The sequence below is a fragment of the Pagrus pagrus genome (assembly GCF_965226575.1).
Source record: "Pagrus pagrus genome assembly, chromosome: 18".
Classification (NCBI taxonomy): domain Eukaryota; kingdom Metazoa; phylum Chordata; class Actinopteri; order Spariformes; family Sparidae; genus Pagrus; species Pagrus pagrus.
The window spans coordinates 20,967,841-20,991,687 of NC_140202.1; the positions used below are offsets into that span (position 1 = coordinate 20,967,841).

General features: G+C 43.3%; 3 protein-coding genes across 3 annotated transcripts; 1 reads left to right on the forward strand and 2 right to left on the reverse strand.

Annotated features, from left to right (window-relative positions):
• The first annotated feature begins 2,297 nt into the window (after positions 1–2,297).
• LOC311273877 (solute carrier family 35 member G2-like) lies at positions 2,298–7,855 on the forward strand. Its single transcript, XM_084381166.1, has 2 exons — positions 2,298–2,664; positions 6,272–7,855. Exon 2 carries the CDS (start codon positions 6,292–6,294, stop codon positions 7,663–7,665), a length of 1,374 nt encoding a protein of 457 aa, XP_084237292.1. The 5' UTR covers positions 2,298–2,664; positions 6,272–6,291; the 3' UTR covers positions 7,666–7,855.
• Positions 7,856–10,296: 2,441 nt separating this feature from the next.
• On the reverse strand, positions 10,297–12,092 carry LOC311274070 (pentraxin-related protein PTX3-like; the record flags this gene model as incomplete). The annotated part of the gene is made up of 2 exons (XM_084381493.1): positions 10,297–11,016; positions 11,957–12,092. 2 exons carry the CDS (start codon positions 12,090–12,092, stop codon positions 10,412–10,414), a joined length of 741 nt encoding a protein of 246 aa, XP_084237619.1. The 3' UTR covers positions 10,297–10,411.
• A 5,032-nt stretch (positions 12,093–17,124) lies between these two features.
• Positions 17,125–23,770, reverse strand: LOC311274156 (endophilin-B1-like). The gene is made up of 10 exons (XM_084381596.1): positions 22,900–23,770; positions 22,638–22,779; positions 21,304–21,432; positions 21,073–21,206; positions 20,789–20,881; positions 20,531–20,614; positions 20,403–20,426; positions 20,021–20,110; positions 19,832–19,932; positions 17,125–19,407 (listed from the first exon to the last, which is right to left on the reverse strand). Exons 1-10 carry the CDS (start codon positions 22,954–22,956, stop codon positions 18,819–18,821), a joined length of 1,443 nt encoding a protein of 480 aa, XP_084237722.1. The 5' UTR covers positions 22,957–23,770; the 3' UTR covers positions 17,125–18,818.
• Positions 23,771–23,847: the final 77 nt, after the last annotated feature.

Here is a 23,847-nt window from a genome sequence, read left to right on the forward strand (position 1 = left end):
TCCTGCTGGCCAGCAAGAGCTATACGGCAGTCTCTCTGAAGGATCTTTCAGTTTGATTCATCAAAATTTAGCTTGCTCTTGCTGTTTCTAGAATCCTACCAACCCCAGCTTCAGTCAACAGTAAAAATGTGACCAGCGTTTACAGAGAAAGCTTTAAAGCAGCAGTGCGAAGAGGCTTGCAACGCATGGAAGTGATCTAAAAATGGCATCCTCACACAGTTGAGCAACTTAAAGCTGCACTTATCAATATTTTTAAATCAATAATGGCTCAAGTGACCATGTGTAATTCAGAAGGGGTCGATTGTAGTGACAAACCCACAGAGAATTATCACCTGACTCAGTTCTCCTCAGCTCTAAGGAGCATTTTAGCATCTGTAACATCAGTTCACTGTTTTGCTTCAGTCTCACCCGTCTTGACAAATGCATTTTCAGCTACAACAGGCAGCTGTATTCGGTAAACCCCGACTGTGCACTGCCTGCTCACAACCAAACAGCAGACAGACAAAATTAGCAACTAGCTGGTGAACATAGTAGAGCATTAAGCTGCTAACGAGCCAGACAACTCCCTTAAGGAATTATTAAAGCTCAACCAGAGTTTGAAGGGAAATTAAGATTGGATTTACAGTTGTTGGGGGGGTCAGAGACATGACTCCAAATAACTGCTAACATTGCACTGTGTCTGCTTAATGTGTAATTAGGCAACTGTTTGCTTAGTGGTAAAAGTTGCCTCATTATCTGCAATAGACAATAGCCTGCGGCACAGATTATCCGTTAAGTGTTTGCAAATATAAAGTGACAGTGGTATCTGCACTGGCATCGTCACAGAGTGATGAGCTAATTAGTGAAATCTCCATTAATTGGTTGGCAAAGAAACCTGCAGACTCTCCATGGTGCTCACTTGGACAACACAGAAATAGAAAAAGCACAACATGTAGCGCAGAAACGGTTTGTTCCAACAAATGTTACTGACATTTATTGGCTGTATTATTTGTACAATCCAAATATCTGGGGCAATTAGTCAACAGAAAGATGTCTTTCTTCCCATCATATGCTCATGGGTTCATACTGTATTTGATCTTGTTATTGACTGTTCTGCATCTCCCAGTGGTCCCAGTGGAGGAGTCAGTCTCCCGCGCTAACAGCGAAGCAGCAGCCGGAGGCTTCTCGTTTCACAGTACGATGGTCCAACCTAACAACAGTGAACCCAGGTGTATTTGACAAAGGTTAATACTGCTCGGAATACAGCAGAGCACGCAAGTGTTTTGGCAGCAAAATGTCAAAGCAATTACTGTTAGCTTGCAGAAAGATGAAAGTGTCAGCGATTCTTCTGCGGTTGTGAGTCGAACAGAGGAAAGAAAGTGAAGAAACTGAGCTCCGTTCTCTCTTTATTCAATCTCGTCTCACCACCATTATCGCTATTACATTCAAATCGCCAGGATAAAATCACATCAAGAGATGGTAAGCGATGGTGGAGTGGAGTTACAAATGAGAAGGCTGCCAAGCCAGTGACCACAGTTCAGTACTGTGTTTCAACATTTGTAAGTTTTTTTTAGTCGTCCTTCCAAACTCAACTTGAAAATGTCTCTGTAGAGACCTGGAGACATCTCAAGCTGTGATTGTGGAAACCAAAACAGGTATTTTAAGCCAAACATGATCTTTTCCGAACCCTAACCATGTAATTTTTTACAAGCTTACAAGGTAAAATTGTAAATTCAACCTAAGAAATGTAAAGTTTCTACATAAAAGTGGTTTGCAGACACCTACATTGCCAATATTTAGTCTTTGCTGAACTACATTACGTAGCCAAGGTCAGTGGACAGACACCCAAACATGTTATCTATCTATAATAGTTGACATATTATTCCAAAACCCACTAAGAAGCTGCTGTAACAGCCTCATCTTTTCCATGAAAGGCTTTCCACAAGATTTTGTAACCTGGTAGCACAGGATTAGTAGCCAAGCAGCCATGAGAGCATTAATGAGGTCAGCCAAAGAAGTTGGGCGATGTGGCTGACTGGCTCATTGATCCAGTTCATGCCAAAGGTGTTGGATGGGGTTGAGGTCTGGGCTCTCTGCAGACCAGTGAAGTTCATCCAAACCAAACTGGGATAACATTGGAACAGCTTGTTTATTCAGTTATGGAAACAAATGAATATTTCAAACACACACACACACACATGGGTTGACAGATAACATACAGTGACACAATGATGAGGGGTGTGTAGTGCTGGTGTTAGTGCATGTCACGCATGCTCAGACGTTACGATTAGTCCCCCTCTTCTCGCGCCCTCTCCCTCTCCCTCTCTGTCTGTGTGTCTCTCTCTCTCCGTCTCGCTCTCTGGCCGAGCTGAGGAGGAGCATCTGTATCAGTGCACAGAGGGATGGACGGGCAGCAGGTCGCCATAAAACGCACGGTCTCCTCCCGCAGAGCTGAGTGAGGTGAGGTGACCGCAGGTGTCGCGGTCGGGCCGGGGCTGAGAGGCGCGTCCGTCCGTCGCGGTGCCCTTGAGGAGGAGGAGGAGGAGCAGGAGACTTGCCGCAGGACAGAGAAGAAGACATGGAGAAGAAGAGGTGATGGAGCTCATGGAGATGCTCGGCTGATGACTGAGGCTGACCGAGAGTGAAGTTCAACCCGGCGGGATCCGCTGGTTTGCGGGAAAGCAGGTGAGCTGAGGCTTTCTGTGTCACCATTAACGATCCACCTGGTGGTTTATTGATCGGACTATATTATGTAGATATAACACGAGATTCAGTGGCAGGTGACTGATTTGGATCTGAGGACTCAGTCGGGGTTCATCGATTGAGCCACCGTGTGCCGATCTGCGGGCGCATGCAGAGCGCAAGCGAGTGCGCGCTTGTCTCCATTCAATAATTCGTCATGGGTCACGGGTCTGGCTGTCATTGTAGGCTACAATATTACACACACACACACACACACACACACACATGCTGTTTGATACATGCTGTAAAACACCTTACAGAGTGTGCCAGGGGCGGGGATCGTACCGCGGTCTTTGCAGGCGACCAGCAGAGATATGATGCTATATTTATTTATTTTGTGAAATTTTATTGAATTTGAGTGCGACAACACATGCTGCACAACCCCTCTGTTTGCCTCCGTGTGTGTGTGTGTGTGTATGTCCGTCCCTTGGCGTCACTGGGGCGCATCACTCAGGAACCCAGATAACCTTGAGAATAACATCTCCAGCCAGACACCCACTGACTTAAACACACACACACACACACACACACACACACACACGGGTTTACATAACATTCAGTAACCCTCAGCAAAGAACACACACCCACCCACATAAATATATAATTTTAATGTATATATTTACCTCCACAATAACCTACAGACATAAATAACATATGACAGCTGCATAAAGCTTTCAGGCTGCTCAGGAGCACCAGTGACAAATTGATTAGCCTGTTAATAGTCCATATCAAATATGTTATTGCTCGTAAAAGCATGGGAGTCTTTAGAGGATGTTAGTCAAATGAAATATAGTAGGAGATGGATATAAATACACCAGGAGGACAGTGTACAGTTAGGTTTTTCTGCTGCTGGGCTCACCTTTTCTTTTCTTTTTTTTGGTGTTGGCTCGTAGCCGCTCACTTTAGGGTTGTGTAAGGTGTGAAACAAGCTTTTGAGAGCAGCAGCAGCGGCATTGCAGAGGTAGGCTGCATCATCCACAGCCGTAAATATTACCGACTGAGAAGCAAAGAGTCACACAGGAACGTTCTGATCTCTTCTTTGCTCCTCCCGAGCAGCAGATCAGGCTTCTATCTTTCCGTCTACCTTTGAGAAGTGAATGACTACATCTTCTCAAATGTCACCAGTGCAAACTCAAGCCTGTGGCTATTTTTTACTTCATTCAGCGGGCTGAGAAGTTGTGTAATCGAAGCCACAGTTTCATTCAGTCCAGATTCATCGTTTGAGCGCAGGCACAGATTTACAAGTTTGGGAGATTTAAGAAGAGATTAATTAAAGCTGAAAAGTTCAATTTCCTCAAAACCAATATTTTCAAAGACAAGTATTTATATCCCACTTAAAATAATTGATATTATGATATGATTTAAAACAGCACTCCACACTATGACCCTCCTGTCTGTTTATAATTCAGGCTCATCCGTGGGACTACTCGACACCTCCAGAGAGGGTAAAGGCCTCCTAGCTGGCCACAGATTCACTCGCGTCCTCCTGCTTCCACCGAATCAAACAGACTGCACCACCGAGAGTGTGAGAAACAGCAGCGAGCTGCTGAAACTGCTGCAGTCAGATCGTTCATCCAGACCTTTAGGCTGAGCAGGAAAAAATATAGTGAAACTGAAGAGCTGTTTCACTAGTCTGATAAAACGTGACTTTGTCTGGCATGTATTGGAATTGTCAGAGTTGGGTGATATGAGGAGATGACGTCAGCGAGTAGATGCAGGTTATATTGTAGTGTCCCTGAACAACTCCGGCAGTATGAGGTCAGTGTGGGCAGTCGATGTGCAGGACTGTCATTGTTTTTTTAATGTGACTTTTGCATTAGTGTGATAAAGTACTTTTCAGGTGTTTAATTAGCATGTTAGCACGATGACATTAGCGTGTATCTCTGCCTAAGTAGAGGACAAAGGGGTAAGATGAGCCACTTTTTACATTTGATTATTTTGCTGCAAAATAAAAGTGTAATTGTTTCAAATAATAGTTACTATGTATACCTCAGGTTGTTGTGTACCCATGGAAATTATAACAAGTTATCTAACTATGATGGCTTCATAACAATGACCGATCAAAAAAAAAGTAGTCCTATGGCTGAACCTGCCCCAACATCTGGTACATTTTACCCAACAACCTCCATTTGGAAGAAAATGCTTCACACAATGGCTCAGATCCACAATTATGCTAAGTATATGACCTTGTTTTGCTTACACTGACATAAATTAATTTGCAATAATGTCAAAAACATATCTGTTTTATTTGGTTAGATGTTGATATGACTAGACATACTGTATATGACTTTCAGGTCTATTTTTGTTGAGAACCGCATTCTTGATGCAGAAAAATAGACGATGCTCTGGATGATGCGCACTGTGTGGCTCATGCAGGCTGTTAAGCAGGCGTCAGTCTCGTCATTGAATTATTGCGGACATGTTGTGATAAAAGTGTGAATGGCCACTTCGATTGTGTGTGTAGCTTCAGTATATCAAAAAGTCAAGCGACGATGTGGTTTATTTGCTGTGGTTGTGTCGCATTCAGTTCAAGAAGAAGAACTATTGCAAGAAAAAGCCAATGTTTTTATTTCTGTTCATAGCAATTCTACAGAGTGCAAGCGCTGTCAGTGTCCACAGAGGACATGCTTGTACACTTATTGTACATATATAAGGCTTTTTTAAATTTCAATATAGACAAGAAAAGAGGCCAAATTACTGTTGAGTAATGGCTTACTTTGCAGCTCCTGGGAAATAACTGAGCACTGTGCTCCATATGCCTTTACATGAAAAATAAACATTACACCGTGTGAAAGTATTCCCCGTTCCCAGAGAAACCGGTGGACTGCTGAGAGTTTTACAAGCTGAAATGCAGCAGTGTGCCATACAGCACCTGCATGACCATATCGTTCTGCTGCAGAGGGCTGTTACTACGTCGGTAATAGGTTAGTCATCCGTGGAGCGGGAGGACCTTGAGGGGAAAAGTTGAAGAGACGGAGAGGAGAAAGGAGAAGGAGAGCTAAGATGAGACATGGGATGCACAATTCATAGACTATTATAGTTCTGATTTTCAGTGCTTGAATGTGTAGAGAAAGGGAAGAAGACAGAGGGAGAAAACATAGTTAGACACAGAGATAAAAGACAAATGAGGCAGTCAGCACTTCCTTATGTAACTGTCATTGCCAGCAATCTCTAACCCCCCTTCAAGGTTGCGGTGTCTAAGAAGACTGAAAGGAGCAATAATGGCTTTGCTAATCTGTCGTTCTGGTTCTGTATGATTCTGCTAAAATGAACTCAGTGTGAACTCTCAGCACACAGAAAAAACAATTATACTTGTGATTGCTCAGACGGGCAGCGCTTACGTGCATCCCCTGTCAAACATGCAGGGCACATGGGAAGATGTGAGTCACATCTCCTGCTATTATTATCTGGGATATTAAAGATATATGAGATATCAGGCAACATCCCAGAGAGAGAGAGGCTGCTGGAGGGTGAAAGTAGAGAGAGGTAGCAGTTGTGTAAAATTTATGTTGTATGTGGCTCTAAAAGTGTCCTTTCTCCTCCCTCGCAGGTCTTCATTGAGGTTTAAAAATGGAGTCCACTCACCTCCTGGGCAGCTCTAAGAAGAGAGTAAAGATCCACCCTCACACTGTCACCGCCAAATATGCCACGCACACCCCCTACTCCCCACAACCTGGGGTGCACACACACTTCCCCCAACCCGGGGACGAAGGCTACGATGATGCTCCGTCTTTTGAGGACTTTGGCTCCTTCCTGGAGGAGACGTCAGACAAGAAACAGTTGACGGAGTCCAAGAAGTGGCCTTTGACTCTGTTTGGCTCCAAAGACAAGGACACGAGCAGCAAACCTCAGGCTGCTGCTGCTGCTGCTGCTGCTGGGGGAGGAGATGGAGGCGAGGGGGCAGCCAGAGGGGCAAAGGGGTCAGGGAGAGGGGTAGGGGAACAGCTGGCCAGTTTCGGGGAGGCGTCTGTGTCGGCGTCCCGGCTCACCTGGGTGGGGCTGGTTGGTGCGGCGCTGGCTCACGGCTGTTTGATCGTCCTGACCCGCCTCGCCTCTGAACGCTTCAGCCTGGGCCCCCTGTTTCTGCTTTTGGTTCGATCCATCGTCCAGCTGCTGTCTGTGGCTGTACCACTGCACAAGGGGGAGAACCCTTTTGGACCAGAGGGCTACCGCCTACGTCTCCTCTGCTACGGCATCGCCTATTCTCTCTCCCTTTGCTGCGCCTACTCCTCATTAACCTTCGTCTCTCCTGGAAATGGCACAACGATGTGGCGCCTAGCAACCACGGCGCTGTCGGCGACCCTGGCCTTCCTGCTCCTGGAGGAGAGGCTGGGATTGGCTGATGGGATCACCTTAGCTGCAGGACTGTGCGGTTTGGGGCTTGTGTTGCTTCCCACAGATGACGAGAGCAATTCAGACGCACCGACCGACCCGGTCGTGTTCTGGAGGGGTGCGTTCGGCTGGTCTCTCGCGGCCCTCGCAGGGCTGTGGATGGCTCTGGCGCTGGTCGGGTATCGCTCCCTGAAGGAGAGGGTGGGAGTGGGCACGGCTTTGTTCACAGTCAGCTGGACGGGCTGCCTGCTCGCCCCGGCCTCCTTGGTTCTACTCCAGGAAGGCTGGTCCTGGCCTACGAGTGCCCAAGCCTGGGGTCTCGTCCTTGGCCTGGTCGCCTGCTCGGTTGCCGCCTTCCTGGGTATGACGCACGCCCTCACACGACTCCACCCGGCTTTGGTCTCCGCCTCTCAGAGCCTGGAGATACCGGTCGCCATGCTGCTGCATCTGGCCGTGCTGCCGTTGGCTCCCACTGCGCCGGAGGTCGTCGGGAACGTGATGGTCATACTGAGCGTCGGTTGGCTGGTGGCGATGAAGCTGCTACCCTCCCGCGGGGCAGGGCGCCGCCAGAGGGAGGAGTATGAGGAGATTCTGGACTCACCCATTAAATAGACTTCTCTTCACACCGCCTCCATCTCTTCCCGTCACCTCATGAGATTGTTTCCAGTGTACATAAGAGACTGCTAAATGTTTATTGGAGCTTTATCTATTTTGTATTGTCCTCTTTGCTTTTGGGAAAGTGCCAATATTGTTGTCGTCTGTTCCAGTACCTGTGATGTGATATTAAAATCTCTCAAACACATTCTTGAAGCCACTTGTAATCAGTATCTCGCCTCCGTAAGAGTGAGTGTGCGTCGTGTGTGCGTACATTGGCTACATTTCACAACAGTCACTCTTACCAGCCAGCTGAGGGTTAGCCAAGGATTGATGCCATCTATTCAGCTGCTGGCGAGAGAGAGAGGAAAAACAGGGGATGGGAGGAAGGAGAGAAGAGCAAGACACACAATCAGAGGAAGATAAATGGGGGCAGAGGGAGAGGAGATGATGGGATTGGCATACAGATAAGAAGCAGGGGGAGAAAGGAGAGTGATGGCAGATGACGAAACGGAGATGAAAGAGAAGGAAGCCGGGGCAGAAAGCGAGGCTGATGGCAGCTGGGTGTTGTGCCGCGTCTCGCCAGCTGGCTGGTAAAAACACTGTTCTGTGTGAAGGGAGCAGTCATTACGTCTAATAACTACCTGTCAGACACATAAGTACTGTCACTCTCTGGGTCTCTCCTCTTGTATTTTCCTCATCATTAGCCTCCTGTTTCTCTTTTTCTCAGGTTCAAAAATTAATGAAGCAAAAACAAAATAAAAAAAAAAACGAGATGATACAATAAAGCGCACACAGCACAGATGGAGACTTTTAATGAAAACAAGTACCACCAGCATGTATGTGTGCGTGTGTGCGAGTTTTTTCAGGTGTTGTTGGCAGTCTGGACATGAGCTATAGCTACTATGTTTGTTACTCCATCCTCTAGGCCAGAAAAAATGTAAATATAAAAATCTGATCTTGCATGAAAATCTCCACTACGCTACAGATTTATAAGGAAAGGTGCACACACACACTCACACACACACACACACTTACACAAAGTATGCATTCATGCTTCGGCTGTAAGCCTTTCATTAGTGGGAATACTTGTGTGATGTCAGTGCGCTGGCCTAATTAAACTCACATACGGTTCATATGTTCTTTTGATGCAACACTTTGCTCAGCGGTGGAAAGTCATTACGTACATTTAGTGAAGCGCGTCTTATGACTTTTACCTTACTTCCATTATTGCCGCTCCATATTACATACTACTTTATAACTTTGTAGAGGAAAATGTTGAACTTTTTTAATCCATGGCGTTTATCTGACAGCTATAAATACTGGTTAGGTAACACGATTCTTTATAAGAATAATCATAAGAATAATCACTATCACACCAATTTCTATAATTCTTTATGAACTATATTTTATTAGAATAATATCTGTTTCACGGCATGTTGTCTCAATATATATTTTTTCACTTTACTTAAAGCAAACAATGACCACTTATTGAATATTTATAATTGTTTATAATCAAAAGGCACTCTAAAACACAATATAAGTTTGTTGTTAATGGTTTATAGACATCGGCGTCATAAGGAGTTATGATTATTGATATAAAGAATTAATGTGTTAAAAGTGCATTATTCTGCATTACAAGTATGCTCATAATGTGTCATAAATCATTATAGATATGGACTTCATACAAAGTGTTGCCTTGAGCTACTAATTTAAGATATAAAATGGCCTGGACGATTATCAGAATAAGTGTTTATTTATCCAATTGCAGATTAAATACATTCATTTAATAATGCGCTATTTTGGCTCTGCATGTAGCAAACAATCTGCAAACTAACTAGTTACTAAAGATATCAAATAAATGTAGTGAGTAAAAAGTACAACACTTTGAAAATTTAGTGACTGGAAGTATCAAGTAGCAGGAGGTGGAAATACTCAAGTGAAGTGCAATTATCTCAGAATTATACTTAAGTAGAGTGATTGAGTAAATGTACTAATCACTGATTTTTCTCTCTTTCTCGCTCTTTCTGGTTTCTCATTTGTCGAATTTCCCTTCCAACTCTCACAAAACAAAAATATAAGCACTTTTAAAAATGAATGATGACTGTAAAAGACATGGAAAGTACCTCCAATCAACACCAGCCACTGTGTGGGTTCATAACAATGAATGATTGTGTGTGTGCGGCTGTAGGAGGGATGGGCGGCAGCTTAATGGCTCTGGCAGGGCAGGGTTTCATAAATCATAAACAGTCAGGGGATCGTAAGTCGCTTTCTCTTAGCGTACAGACCCTTAAAGCAGCTAATGAGAGGGCGAGACCTGCCCACAATTAAAACACGCTCCAAAACCTTTCACACACTTTATGCGGTTGTGGGTATTTGCAGACATCACCACAACTACACAAACACTGAGGTAGTGGTGGTGGTGTCAACTCTGGCATGTGCAGGAAAGCATAGTGTCCATGCACATGAGTCAGACAGATGAAAGTGTAGGCATGTGCATGAAAACATTAGCTCTGTAAATGAGTTGATTGCTGTGTAGGAGGAGGGAGGAAACCTTTCCATGAGGCTGATTAGGTTGTTTAATAAGTTTTTATTCATTAAAGTGAACCCACAACATTTACGGTACATCTAAGTTTATTGTCACCAGAAATAAACAAACTCACATATTTTTTTTAAAAAAGGCCCTTAAAAATGAGTATGTGCAAAATCGTTATCACTGGAGTGTCCCCAGCTTATCTTTTATTATTTTTTCCCTGTGGGCAATTCATGTGTCTCCTCTGTCCTTCCTCATTGTTCCTGCCTGCTCGATCACTTTGCTCAGCTGCAGGTGAACCTTCTGCAGCTCTGTTGCTATGGCAACCAGGGCCATTTCCATTGTGGCCATGTCCGTTGGTGAAGTCACCTCCTGTTCCTTCAGGAGAGATGGGAATGACTTCATCCCCCCTAAACCTCCCGGTCTCTGCGTCGGTTGGTGTCCGAACCTGCTGTCTGATGGTCCTGATGTTTCCTCCAGCCGCTTCAGCCGAGCGTTACCTTCATGGCTACTGTGCAGGAGTTGCTGCAAGGTAGTGTTCAAGCTCCTGTCCCTCGCTGCTTCCTCCTGTCTGAGCTCCACCAAGCCTTGCTGCAGCCTGACTCTCGCCTGCTCCGCTTGCGCCCTGCACACTGACTCCAGGCTGGGCAGACACTGGTGGCATGTTCCCTTAGCCAGCCTGTCCACCTGCGTCCTAAGAGAGGACATTCCTCCACAGCATTGCTCAAGAGAGTCCAGCAGCATGTTCTGCCTCATGTGGGAGTTCTCGAGAGCGATGAACAGCTTGTCCCAGCGGGAAAAGTCTGCAGTCTGGCATGGGGTGGTTGGAGTTTCCCCTGTTGACAAAAACCACAGGGGGTATTAATTATACAAGTCCCACTGTCGGTTGAAAAGTTATTATCAAATACCAAATGTTACCAAAAATATTAACAAATCTAAAATATTTTCATAGTTTTATAGGATTACTGACGCTTTGGTATTGTACATCGGGCTGGCTGCCATCCCAAGAAGCCAACTTTTCTTGCAAACGATACCATTAAAACTAGCTTTCCCTAGCTCTTTTTGGCGTTAAAGTTTGAATAACCTGTGACCTGACATTACACTTGTTTTTTCTTACACATTCTGTTTTGATGTTATCTGAAAGCAACTATAGTTTGGGAATTTTTAAGATAAATGAAGTAAAATGCATATCACTTCCATGACAGCTAAAGATGGCATCATCTGCATAAAAATGTACATTACAACGTGGACCGGCACAGATGTATTTTTAAGCCTTGTTTCCACCAATGTATTTTCAGTATAGTAACCCTTGAACAGTACATAACGTGGTAACTGTACCTAAACGTGAGATCCGGTTTGCATTGCTTCACACTCGCTACTTGCAGCTATACGGCGCACAAGTGTGGTTGGTTAATACAACAAGGAAACAAGCTTTTCGTTCTTTTGGTAACATCCACAATTTAAGATAATGGAAAGGCAAAAACAACTGTTCGTATGTTTAACAAAATGTGAACTGAACTGAACCAAACAGTTTGTTGGGAGCAAGGCTCATGTAGTGAATAGAAGTGCACCAAGAATAGACGCCTGCAGGCCACCTTTACTTAACTAAAGGAAACAAACAAATCAGTGTATGCTGGTGAATTTTTAATCAAAACACATAAGACTTATTTTATTGGCTTAGTGAAATCCGGCATGGCAGCTGATTCTTCACAATGAGCCATCTGTTCAAACAAGCAGGGAATAAAAGAGGCAAAAGGATAAATAAACAAAACTCACCCCCCTGCTGGTCCTGAGAGATCTCGTTGTCATAGCTGTCGGCGTAGTTCCCTTCATACTCCACCTCGTTCCCACACAGTGATGCACCCACCAAACCAAGCACACACAGCACATGCCAGACCCCGAACACATGCATGATGTTACGCTGAATGTGTTGCTTTTTAAAAAAAAAAATCACAAATCTCTTCTCCGTGCCCTTCACCACATGCAAGGCTCCTCACACTGAGCCAACTGTTGCGGGTGCTGAGTTTATAACGAGGAAAGAAGGCGGGAGGCAAAGGAGGGTTGGGACAGAGGTGGGGGTTCTGTGGAGGTTTGCTTCAGTGGAGGTAACGTGTCAAAAGTCAAACTGAGTGGGAAATAGGGGCATTATACCGAAGAGGAGCATTACAGGGTTACAAAGCTGGGGTGAAAAGAAAGGGATGGAGGGAGGAGAGGAAAGAGAAAACACGGGAGAAAAGGAAGACCCACCAGGCAGAACATAAACAGTTTAAATGTATTTAGGTTTCAGTTGCTTGAGAAAACTTTCTATTGAAACAAGACTATGTAATATTTGAGAAATGACCATTTCCTGTGTAGCATTACTTGGTCAGGCCCGACCTGTAGCTTATGGTGGCTAAAGTCTGCAAAAGGTATCGAACTTTAATTGTACTTCAAGTAGCTTTTTACTGGTTATGAAACAGTCTCAGTTGAATACCTCTATATGACCTACATAAGCAAACAAGACCATCAGGAAGAACAAGGATAAGTTCACCAAAAAAAAAAAAAGAATACTCATCCTCATGCTGATGGAAAGCTGGATGAAGTTTGAAGTCCACGAAACATTTCTGGAGCTTCACAGCAAAATAGCGTTGGAGAATTATCCGAAACAACTGAAGTAGATGGGGAACTGTTTTAAAACTTAAGTTCAGCTGGTGCACCCACTTCAGACGAGGTATGCATTAAAGTGAAGATTTGGGCTTTTTAAAAAGGTGTAAATAATTCCTTTTTAAATCAGTTTGGGATTTTAGGGCTCCCAAGACCTGGATCACAAGCATTAAAACCAGTAAAGGTTCAGCTTCGTTATTATTATACAGCAGAGAATTGCACTATGAAATGCAGTTGTGCCTTTATGCTTCACAAACAGTAATTGCAAAAATATTACAAAGAAATTAAATCATAACAGGGTAAATATTTATACATTTATGTAGATAGAACATGGAAGGACAATGTTTAAGTAGTTGTAGCACTGAAGGAGAAAAATACTGTACTAGGAAACGTATGTATTGACCTACAAATTTGAATTGTGGTTTTCTTCTTTTCTGACAATGACATAAATCCAATGATCCCTAAAAATATTCATGTTTATGATTAAAAGAAATTGCAGAAATTCATTCTTAAAGCCTCAACAGCCATATTAACATTGTTTCCACAGGACATTTCAGTCCATACTCTTTTCTGGGACCTTTTTAACCTTTTTACTGATGAGTCAGAGTCACACCCTGTTCTGTGCAACAACACCAAATCCCTTAACATAAAAATAAGTTGCAACATTGCAGAAATGGGGTTTTGTTTTAAGCCTTCGATTAGTTTGTTTTTACCACATGAAACTTAATTTTGTTGCCATGTGATTGTGTGAACTTGCTTCTGGCTGCGATTTTATTTTGTTGATGAAACATTCCCCAAGGAAGCATCAAGATTTATTGGACTCCTAGCAAGGCCACATGACCTTATTCTTATAGACTGAGAGCTCTGGTCAACAGGTGTTGGGGTTAAGCAGCAGAAGTAGGACATGTCAAGGTCAAAGGAAAAGCCCCGACCTTTCTTCTCTCTGCAGACCTCCAGACTGAGCTCCCCCTGCACATGTCAGCATGTCTGCCAGTCTTCTCTGTCTGGCAGGCTGTAATGGCAGCAGAGGGACTACTTTTGGTGAGAGTGGACAGGTTTATCTCAGGAAAAGAGAGAATCTGCAGAGGAAGAGATGGACATAAAGAGAGTTGGGAGAGGTGGAGGAAATTTTGATTATTTTTTCCTTTCCTTGTTGCAGCAAAAATACCTCACTGTGAGCTCGAGTGTGTGCACTTCCTTGGCTAATTTCCATAAAAAATGCAAGTAATTAGGATCCCTTCAGGACAGCAATAAATGTATCTGTGTGTATGCATGTCAGAATCCGTTGGTGTCGTCACCTTGTCCTCTTTGGTGCCCATCTGAGGCATTTCCACCATTTACTTCTCGCCGTAGGTCATCTTTCTATTTAGGTCATTGCTCTATAAAAGAGGAGCAACATTTATCAGCAGCCACGAGACGCTGTTTACCACCCCCACCTGCACACCACACCTACAGTTTAGCTGTCATCCAAAACAGTCCAAGCCAGCAGTGAGGGGGAGGAGGAGTGATGACAGATGAAGGATGGACAGAGAGAGGAAGACGGGAAGGGAAAAGAAAGAGGGATAGAGCATAAAAGTTGCATTGAGTTTATTCACAGTAGAGAGAATTGGAAGAGAAATAGATCCTGACGAAACCAGGGATGCGATGGAAAATGGGACAATGGGTGGTGTCAGCACAACTTAAACTGGCTAAAAACAGACGGTTTAAAACAGCAACAGGACTTTACTGATGAACAAACCACATAGTACCACTAACATAGCAACCAAGTCAGCCAACACAGGCCAGTTTTATGAGAACTGGGTGTGTCCCTGTTTTATCCTCAGTATGTAGGACGAGGAGGAAAACATGGAGATATGACTGAAATACCGCATGGGGATAAAACAATGGAGCCATTGTCAGAATATAGCCCACTTATAATGATGTATAATGATGTTAAAATGGATTCATTAGTTGATGATTATGTTATGGCTCAATGTTTTTTCTAAAAATAGCACAGTGAGAGACACAGGATTCAAGATAATTGATATCTGAGCTCGGAAAAAGTCTGATACTGTGGAATATGCCCAGCTGAATAAGGGCACGGTTAGATATATATGGGAAATAAACAGTGACGAATATTCACCTCGGTTTGCTTCCATTCGTTACGAGTGAAGGGGCATATAAAACATTGTTGCAGCCACAACGAATAGCAAATACATGTTTGTGGTTGACCCCTAAAACGGACCACAAACCATCAAACTGAGTTCTGTCTTTCTCACATCTTGCACTGCACACATTCAGCGTCACCAGGCGAAGGTCATTTATCTGCATTTGCATTTGTGTGACTGTACCCTTTTGCTTTATAAGGTAATGTGATCTGGCAGTAGAGTGGTTTATCAATTACCTCTCGGGTATTACTCCATGTGTCAAAGTCAGGGCATGCAGTTCAAAGTGGCTTACTGTATGTTACTAAACGGAGTACCTCAAGGCTCTATACTTGGCCCACTTTTATTTTCTTTTTACATAAATAGTTAAGATGTTAATGAGCATGACGCTAATATTCATTGTTAGAGTTCAACTCATTGATACTCAGTTTTTTGTGGCTGATGCAGATACTGAAATTAGGGGGAATAAAAATCTGATATGAATATATCAGCTGATACACGCATATTTTTTGCAGTGATCCCTCAAATGTGGTTATCAAAAACTATTGACAGATATGTAACAGAGGCAGGAGATTTTATAGTTGAACAATAAATGTATTGTCTTAAATGACATCAGTGGGAATCTGATAATATATGTTATTGGCCAACTGATACATATTGTGTCTACTCCTGTACATTTGCCTATAATAACATTTATTTCTGTATTATAATCTGTAGCTGGTATTTCTTTTACCTTCTGTCTGATTTTGTACATTTTGTCTGCATTTTTCTATGCCATCGTCTTGCCAAGGTCTCCCGTGCAAAAGAGGTTTATATCCTCTGCGGGATTTACCTGGTTATTAAATGACAAATAGAATAACATACTGTACTTATCCATAAAAATATTGTCTGTCTGTGCCCCTCAGCTAGAGGAAAGGACCAAGCCAAAACATAATTAGAAACATCTAAATTCCCTTTATCTGCTTTCATAACTCACTCATGTCAACCAGACCTGCAAAACATCATCCCATCTTCTGCATCCTTCCTGTATCACACATGAGCAGAAAATCACATGAAGACCAGAGACAGAGAGAGAGAGGGAGCTGCTGACAGACAGGGCGCATACAGGAAATTATAAAAATAATTTGGAAACAGAACAGGGACAGACTGAGCAGAATCTATTCTTGTTTTGCTGAGTCACAGGAAATCAACATGAACGAAACACGATTTAATCAGCCTTTAAGCACAGGCCATGTGCCTCCTGTGAGGCCTCTCATAAAACGTAGAGCCGATATAGTGGCGTGATATAAGTCTTTATGGTGTTATTGAACCACGGGCCTCCTCACTGTACTCGAATCGATATCACTCCAACCTGCGCTTAATCCATCTAATCTGTTTGCACAGTCTCAGACAGGAAAGAGGTGAAGAAGAGGGAGCCCATTATGGGACACACACACACACACACACACCATTTCCTTTAGGGTTTTTGAAGTAGCATCTTTAGGATGTGTGCATGTGTTCAGGTTATGGTGGTGAAAGTTAACGATCCTGTTATAATTAATTAGTATAATATATGATGAATATAATTAATAATGCACTGCACTCAGTGAAGATTCATAGTGTGTCAGCATGATTTAAAGCATTTACCGATTTAGCAACATTACGTAACCATTTCACATCAAAATAACAGCTTCAAAATCATTTTAGTGTTGCTTAGGGTGAATAGTGACTCAGCCAATGAGTTTGGTGAAATTGGATCATATTATACTGAAAACATGTTTTCTGTTCTCCAGTTTCTCTGCCTTCCTTTAAGTTTCCTGAAAGCAACCACTGCGTACTGTAGCTATGAGTTAGTTCTGCTCACAGCGGCTTTGGAGGGGGAGGTCTTCAGGTGCGGGGTCAGAATGGGCACCGGGACTTAATTGATTAATTGTTACAGAACCTGAACTTGTTTCAGATTTGTTGGGGGGCGTGTGTCAAAGACGTCTATGCAATGTGTTGCATAAATGTCAATTCTTACATATTGCACCTTTAAAATATTACCAGACTTGGCCTGGGAAGCCTGATCAAAACCTCAGCCTGGAAATGGTTGTTGTTTGTAAATCCAGGTCAGGAGGTTTGGCTGCTATAACAAATGCATCAGCAGCAGAATGAGGAAATAACAAAAACACCTTGACATCACTGTTTGCATATTTATTTCCACATCTTTACATGAATCAAGTGAAAACTCCGACCTCACGCTGACATCGGCTCAATGTACATGTGACTCAGTAATGACTGCATTTAAAGCTGGCAGCAGCTACAACTGTGTATACTGCAGTCATCCATACACACACACCTTTACGTATTGGGACAAAAGCGTAGAGCTTAGAGCTGGTGGGCGATTACATCAGTAGGACCAGCGCTACATTAATATGCGTGTTTCCATCCAGGGTCCCCAGAGTAGACCGGCACCACAGTAGAGCAGGGCTGCCCTCATGAAGGAAAATTAACAACATCTGGACTTGGAAACTTCTACCCATTTCATCTAGTGGGGGCTTTAAGGGGGTAAAAGGGTAAAAGTGAATATGTGATTTGACTGTGTGTTGGTGGGGAGACATATTTTAAAACCCGGCATAAAGGTCCTGTTCAGCTCGGACTTCCCGACACACATAAGTGGCATGTTTCATATGGAAAATGACCTCAGCTTATAGAAACACGTGTCAAGAGGTGGCAGTCACATACATATATATACACACACCTCTCTTTCAAGGTGTCACAGGTTTGGGGGCGCTGTAAACACAGGTGAGTGCACACGGGTCACTGACAGACATGAACACAAACATACAGACGCCCGCACGTGAACGGACGTTTTCACACGGACAAATATACAAACATACAGTTGGCACAAAGCTTTGTTAGTTCTCTCGTTTAGCTAAATGTAAAAATAAAGATTTAGTTTCACGGACTGAAAAACAACTTTTCATAAATCGCACATTGCAAATATAACAGTCAGTCAGGCCTCGTCTCCCAGCCACAGGCTAGGAGATATTACAAGGGTAGACGTCCATTGCCACAAGAGGGGACTGATACTCAACAGTCAGCATTTTCACACAACATGAATAATATATGAATTTGGCTAAAGGCTAAAAGTTATTGTGGCACTATATCACGTTTAGAAAAATAAGCACTTTTACAACCACTTCACATCATCTTCCCTATGGGATTAATTAATGTTTTCTTAATCACACGACATGTTAATAATGATTGTGTATCTGCGCCTTTCTAATACAGTCTGTATTCTCCAATCAAAGTCCATCGCAGCTGACGTGTCTTTGGCTCGATGTCACATCAGCTCTCACTAAAAAACTTGGTATTTCGCCTGGATGGGCGTGGTGACCGTCTCAGCCCGTGCTCGAGGGCACATTTTTCAATCAACTGGTTATTTGACCTCATCCCATCTGTGTTTGGGTGGTCATATGAGAAGTTATCTGCTGGAAAGCCTTTAGGAAAGTATGATATGGTATAAAAGTGGACAAGTAGTGCTGGACGTACAGATCTTGCATACGACTTCCATGCAGCTGGAGTTTGTGTCCCATATGTGGCTAGAGGTTTTTGATTTTTTTAGTTTTCAGTTGCAGTTTGGTTAGGTTTAAGCAACAAAACTAGTGAGAAACATCATGGTTTGGATTAAAATAATAATAAATCTTTAGCTTCTGGGTCATTCGGTACATGATGAGTGATTGATCACAACAAAATAAAAATCATCTCTTTGACAGGTGGCAATATACCCAATCCGAGCAGACAAGAACGCACATCAGGCACTGTTTCAGGTGAAATACAAAGTTTTTATGGAGTGCCATGTCACATCCCCCGCCACCAGACATTAGTCTCTACTGAACCCCAGCCTGACCGTCCATCGATGACTCCTGAACATCTTCTGCATTAATGGTGGGCAGCTCGCTTGTGGTACCATTGGTTGTTTGGGTTTCAGTAGCCGTGCCATTGGTTGTCGAATTCTCCGGATCCATGTCAGCGGTTGTTACGGTCTCACTAGCGGCTGTATCTGCTGTCTGAGACTCGTTTGACGTTCCACTGAGCTCAGAAGGTGGGGAAGCTGTTGTTGTTAGACTATCTGCACCGTTGGTTCTGCTGAGTGTTGAGATCTGATCTGTTGGGTTACCATCCAGGTTTGATGTACAGACATGATGGTCGCTCGCTGAACAGCTGGTGGTTGCCTGACCATCGGTGAAGAGGGTGTTGTTATTGTTGTTATTTGTCTGATTAGCTGGCTGTGTGTTTACAGAGGAATCTGCTGGATTCACGGTCCACGAGTCCTGGTTGAATTCTGGAAGTTGGTGGACGATTACGGGAAGTGGAGTGACTTGATTTAACCCGACGGCCTCATTGGCTACATGGTTGCTTGTTGATGGCTCATTAACTGCTGACTGCCAGTTATTGGAGCAGAGGACTGCTGGAATGCTGCAAGGAGAAAAACAAATTCATAACCAACCAAAAATGTATTTTTGCTTTAAAACTTATTCTCAATAGTCTTGTGTTCTCTGTGAGCACAGATGTCTTGGCTCCTAGAAATGGTAAAAATTGGGCATCTTCTTTGCCAACTGGGTTATAGCGTTGACTGGATGAAAAAAATGGATCCTATGTTGTACTACATTTGCTTTTCAATCTTGTCAGTGTCCAACAAAAGACTCATACCTCAGCTCCGAATTTTAGCTCGGTAATGCTTTGTTGGAAAACTGTGAAAAAACTTCATTCATAATTCATTTAAAATACCTGAGGCATAAAAAAGAAAAAAAAAACAATGTTGGTATTTCCTAAGCAATGAGGGACTTCCTTGCATTAGTTTAGCTCTACTAAAGATTTAGTCTTCAGGTTGTTTACAGACCTGGCCAGCTGTTTCTGAAGGTCCTGAGCATGTTGGTGGCACTGGTCGAAATAACAGGCCTGAGCCTCCACAAAGTCAGTCAGGGTCCGCATGTGGTTGATCTGGAATAAAAAAGACACAACAATAGCATTTTGCTGGGCATTTTAAAGTTCATGTTACAAATTTTATCGCATGCATTTATATACATACGTGAATGTTGCTGATTCCTTCTGCAACTTGTCTTGTCATTTCCGACTGACGATCGAACAAACTCTGACAAATCCTCAGCTCCATCTCAGCCTACAACACACACACACACACACACACACACACACACACACACACACACACACACACACACTAAGCCTTTTATGGGTTTTCCAATTATGCCCAGCTATTTTTCTGAAAGTTTCCCATTAGCAAAACCCATATCCCCGAAGGGCTTAACTCTAAATGAACTAAACAACAGAAAACTATTACTGCAACTAACAGGGCCGTACTCAATTCCACAGTATAACTGCTGGAAGAGTCAACGTAGTCTCACTCTATTACAGCAGAAACAATGTGCAAGCGAAGATAAACATGGACTCACCTGAGAGATTTCTTGAGCCCATATCTGATTGGATGAGAGAGACGGAGAGGGACAAATGACTTGATCAATGACCAAACAGCAAGCTTAAGTGTGCCTGTGGATGTTCATGTCACTTTAGCGTCACTGACCTTCAGCCATTTAACACGCAGGAAGCTGAACATGTAGGAGACATGAGCGATGTAGTCGTCATCCAGGGGGTTTGCATTCAGGTTCTGACAGAGACAGGGAAAAGCATGAAGATGGGATGAGAAGATACTGTATGTACTGCATGATTAAATAAAAAAAAAAAAAAAGAGTGTCAGTTTTTGGATCGATCCCAGTATGAAACAGGTATTAAAAAAAAAACTGTTCTCGTTTCTAAATAAGAAAAGGTTATTGGAACTCACTCGGGCCTCTCTGTCAGCCTCGTGGGCTTTCCTCACTCTGGCAATAGCGATGTCCAAGTCCAAACGCTTATTTACCAACATCCTGCGCTCATCCTATGAAAGAAAACAAAACACACACACACACACACACACTTTTTAATAAACCATGTTTACAAACAATCTGTAAACAACAGACTGGCCCTGAACGAAAAAAATACAGATTAGAAAAGCAGTTACTGAGTGTGGTGCCCAAACATACAATCACAATGGTGGTGTGTACGGGTATGAGTTCAGATGTGTGTCACCTGTATAGCTTTGTACTCCCCCTCAGAGAACCTCCTCAGAGGGTTGAGAAAGTGGATGTTGGTGCTTTGGACGAACTTCTTCTCTGCCTCGCCAAGCTGCTTCTGAGCTTCTCCACATCTGAGCAGAGCCGTTCCTGAACAGAGAACATGCTGCTGTCTCAGAACATTTCAACATGTCCGTACTGGAGAAGAAAAGTGGAATCAACATTATCCATATTCACGTATACTCACCATAGGGTGTATTGGTCCCAAACTCCATCCCAGCCTGGATCATCTGGTCTCCCAGAGCCTCATTTGCACGAGGCCGTGGTGGGACGGTCCAATCCAGATGCCCATACAGCCGGTCCTCTAACCGCGCTCCTGTTCATCAGGGATCAGAAAGCTATATTCAGGTTTAAGGGTTATCCTTTCTAAAAAGCCACTGACAAAACATGGGTGTCAAAGCAGATGTCAGTACAATGCATGCTATTAACACACCACTAATCAAGCTACCTAACTCCCTGTATAGAATCAATATTTCAATCTACAAGGACAAGTGATAAAAACCGACATTTTTATAAAATAATGTGAAAAAAACAGTTTGCAATCCCTCGTCAGAAACCCGTGTGTACAAGAAAACAAAAATGACTCCTCACAGAGATTAAAGACATGATCTGCAAACACATCCTTAATAAATCGACGTATGAGATTATTGCTTCTGGCAGCTGAATGCTCCTCTTATTTGATAGATTACAGACCCCATCCACTCATGAATCCATTAGCTGAGGTAATTGGATTCAAACAGGCAAAAGAATGACCGTTCCTATTCATCACAACAGGCCAATTACAGTCAAAGCAAAACAGAAGAGCACATATATTGTAGGATGGCAAAAAACAGAGCTGAAATACGGGGCTTGGGGAGCCAGAGGTGAAGACTCATGGTCGTCATCATTCAGTGGTTTTAAGGAGACCACAATGACTAGAGCCCACTTGTTGGTGACGTCTACGAGTGGTCGTGGTGTGATGCAAACGTGTCTACGTGTACAATACAACGTCTTGAATGTGCAAGTATTGTTGAAAACATCATGGATTTATAAACTGCATATACTCAGTGATATCACAGCTCCTACCAACACCTTTAATCAGACGATTTATGCACAATTAATATGTAGGACAATTTCTAAAGGGTCGCGAGGATGAATTAAAGGTGCACTATGTAGTTTTAGGGAAAGAAAGATTCTCGTTTAGTGATTTATTAAACAAACTACATAAACAAACTATGTTTTCAGGACTGAATAAACTGAATAGCCAATTTCATACTGTTTCACTTTGTTTATATGTGGCAGACCCTGCCACCTTTCTAAATTCAAACAGTGATCTGGGGACCTTATTTTACCTCTGAGAACAGCTTGTTTATTCACATATGAAAAAATTATTATGTTGTCATTAATATTGTAAACAATAAATCTCTGGGTTTGAATTTCTTCTCCAAATCTACAGACTGCCCCTTTAAGACTTAATAAATGAAGCACTGCAGATGCAGACAACTTCAATGAATAAATACGCACAGATAAACAATATCTCACCGGGGCTGGGCTGCAGTAAAACCTCAGTCTGGGAGACTATCCTGTCCGTCCAGGTCTTGGTTGCGTCTGCCCGGGCCAGGAGCTCCTCCAGCCCGGGGTCCAACTCTGTCTTATCCGCCTGACCAAGACTCTCCCCGGTGTACTGGAGCGGGATTACAGACTGAGATTAACACCATGCAACCACTTAAAAAAAACGACAGTATTGCAGACACTCGACGCGAACTGAATACAATAGTGTGTTTTATATATATTTTTTTTTTACCTGAACAGCACGGTTGATGAACTGACCCGCATCCACAGCCAGCCGCGTCAGGTCCATGTCTGCGTCTGCAAGGTCGCGCTGCGTCCTCCCCGGTGGTCCAGCAGGACGGAGCTTGGCGTCAGCTATAAAAAGCCCGCTAACCCACGACAACTACAGCAACAGCAGCCAGTCGACCTCGTCATGGCCTCTCAGCCTCCCTTCTCTATGAACCTTAGCCAGATTACAGCCCGCTAACGCCGACCAGCCCCGCACATAGACGAAGGCGACGCAAGTGGAGGCACCTGCGTGTGCTGCTCAGTTTATCCTCCGGCCATGCTGGATGCTCCAGACACCAGGGTGTTACACAGCAAAACAGCCGTCAACCTTTAGACTTTGATAGCCGTCTTAAGCTGCATTAAAATACTGACAAAAAGATGAAAAAAATATATATCTTAATGATAGATGAAGCAGAGCATCCCATACTTCCGGCGAAGGCCTTCAAAATAAAAGCATAGCCTGCACTACACAATGACTAAACATAAAAAACAAGATAATCAGATGCAAAAAAATGCAACTAACGTTCAGTAGTTTTCCGTATTGATAATTGTTCTAATAAAAACGCTCCTTCGTCAGTCAAAGCCACATCATTGTACAGCTCACAGGTCATTGTTATCCCAAAGAATAGCTCCAGCATATTGTTGCCATGCTGCATGATGTAAAAACACAGAAGTCAGTCATTCCCAGCCTCCAAAAAATGCATGTAATCCAGTTCCGGTTTGAAAGCTTTCTATCCAAAAGCAACCTGCAAAAGCAGCCATGCATTAACAAGAATGAGAAAAACCATGATGAAAAACACAGCCACTTTTTGTGTGTCGGAGCCCATGACTGGACGCTGTAAAGATATTCAACACCACTAACTTCACCTAGTCTTCAGCCTCATAAGGATTTTCACAAGCAACACTTAGCTCC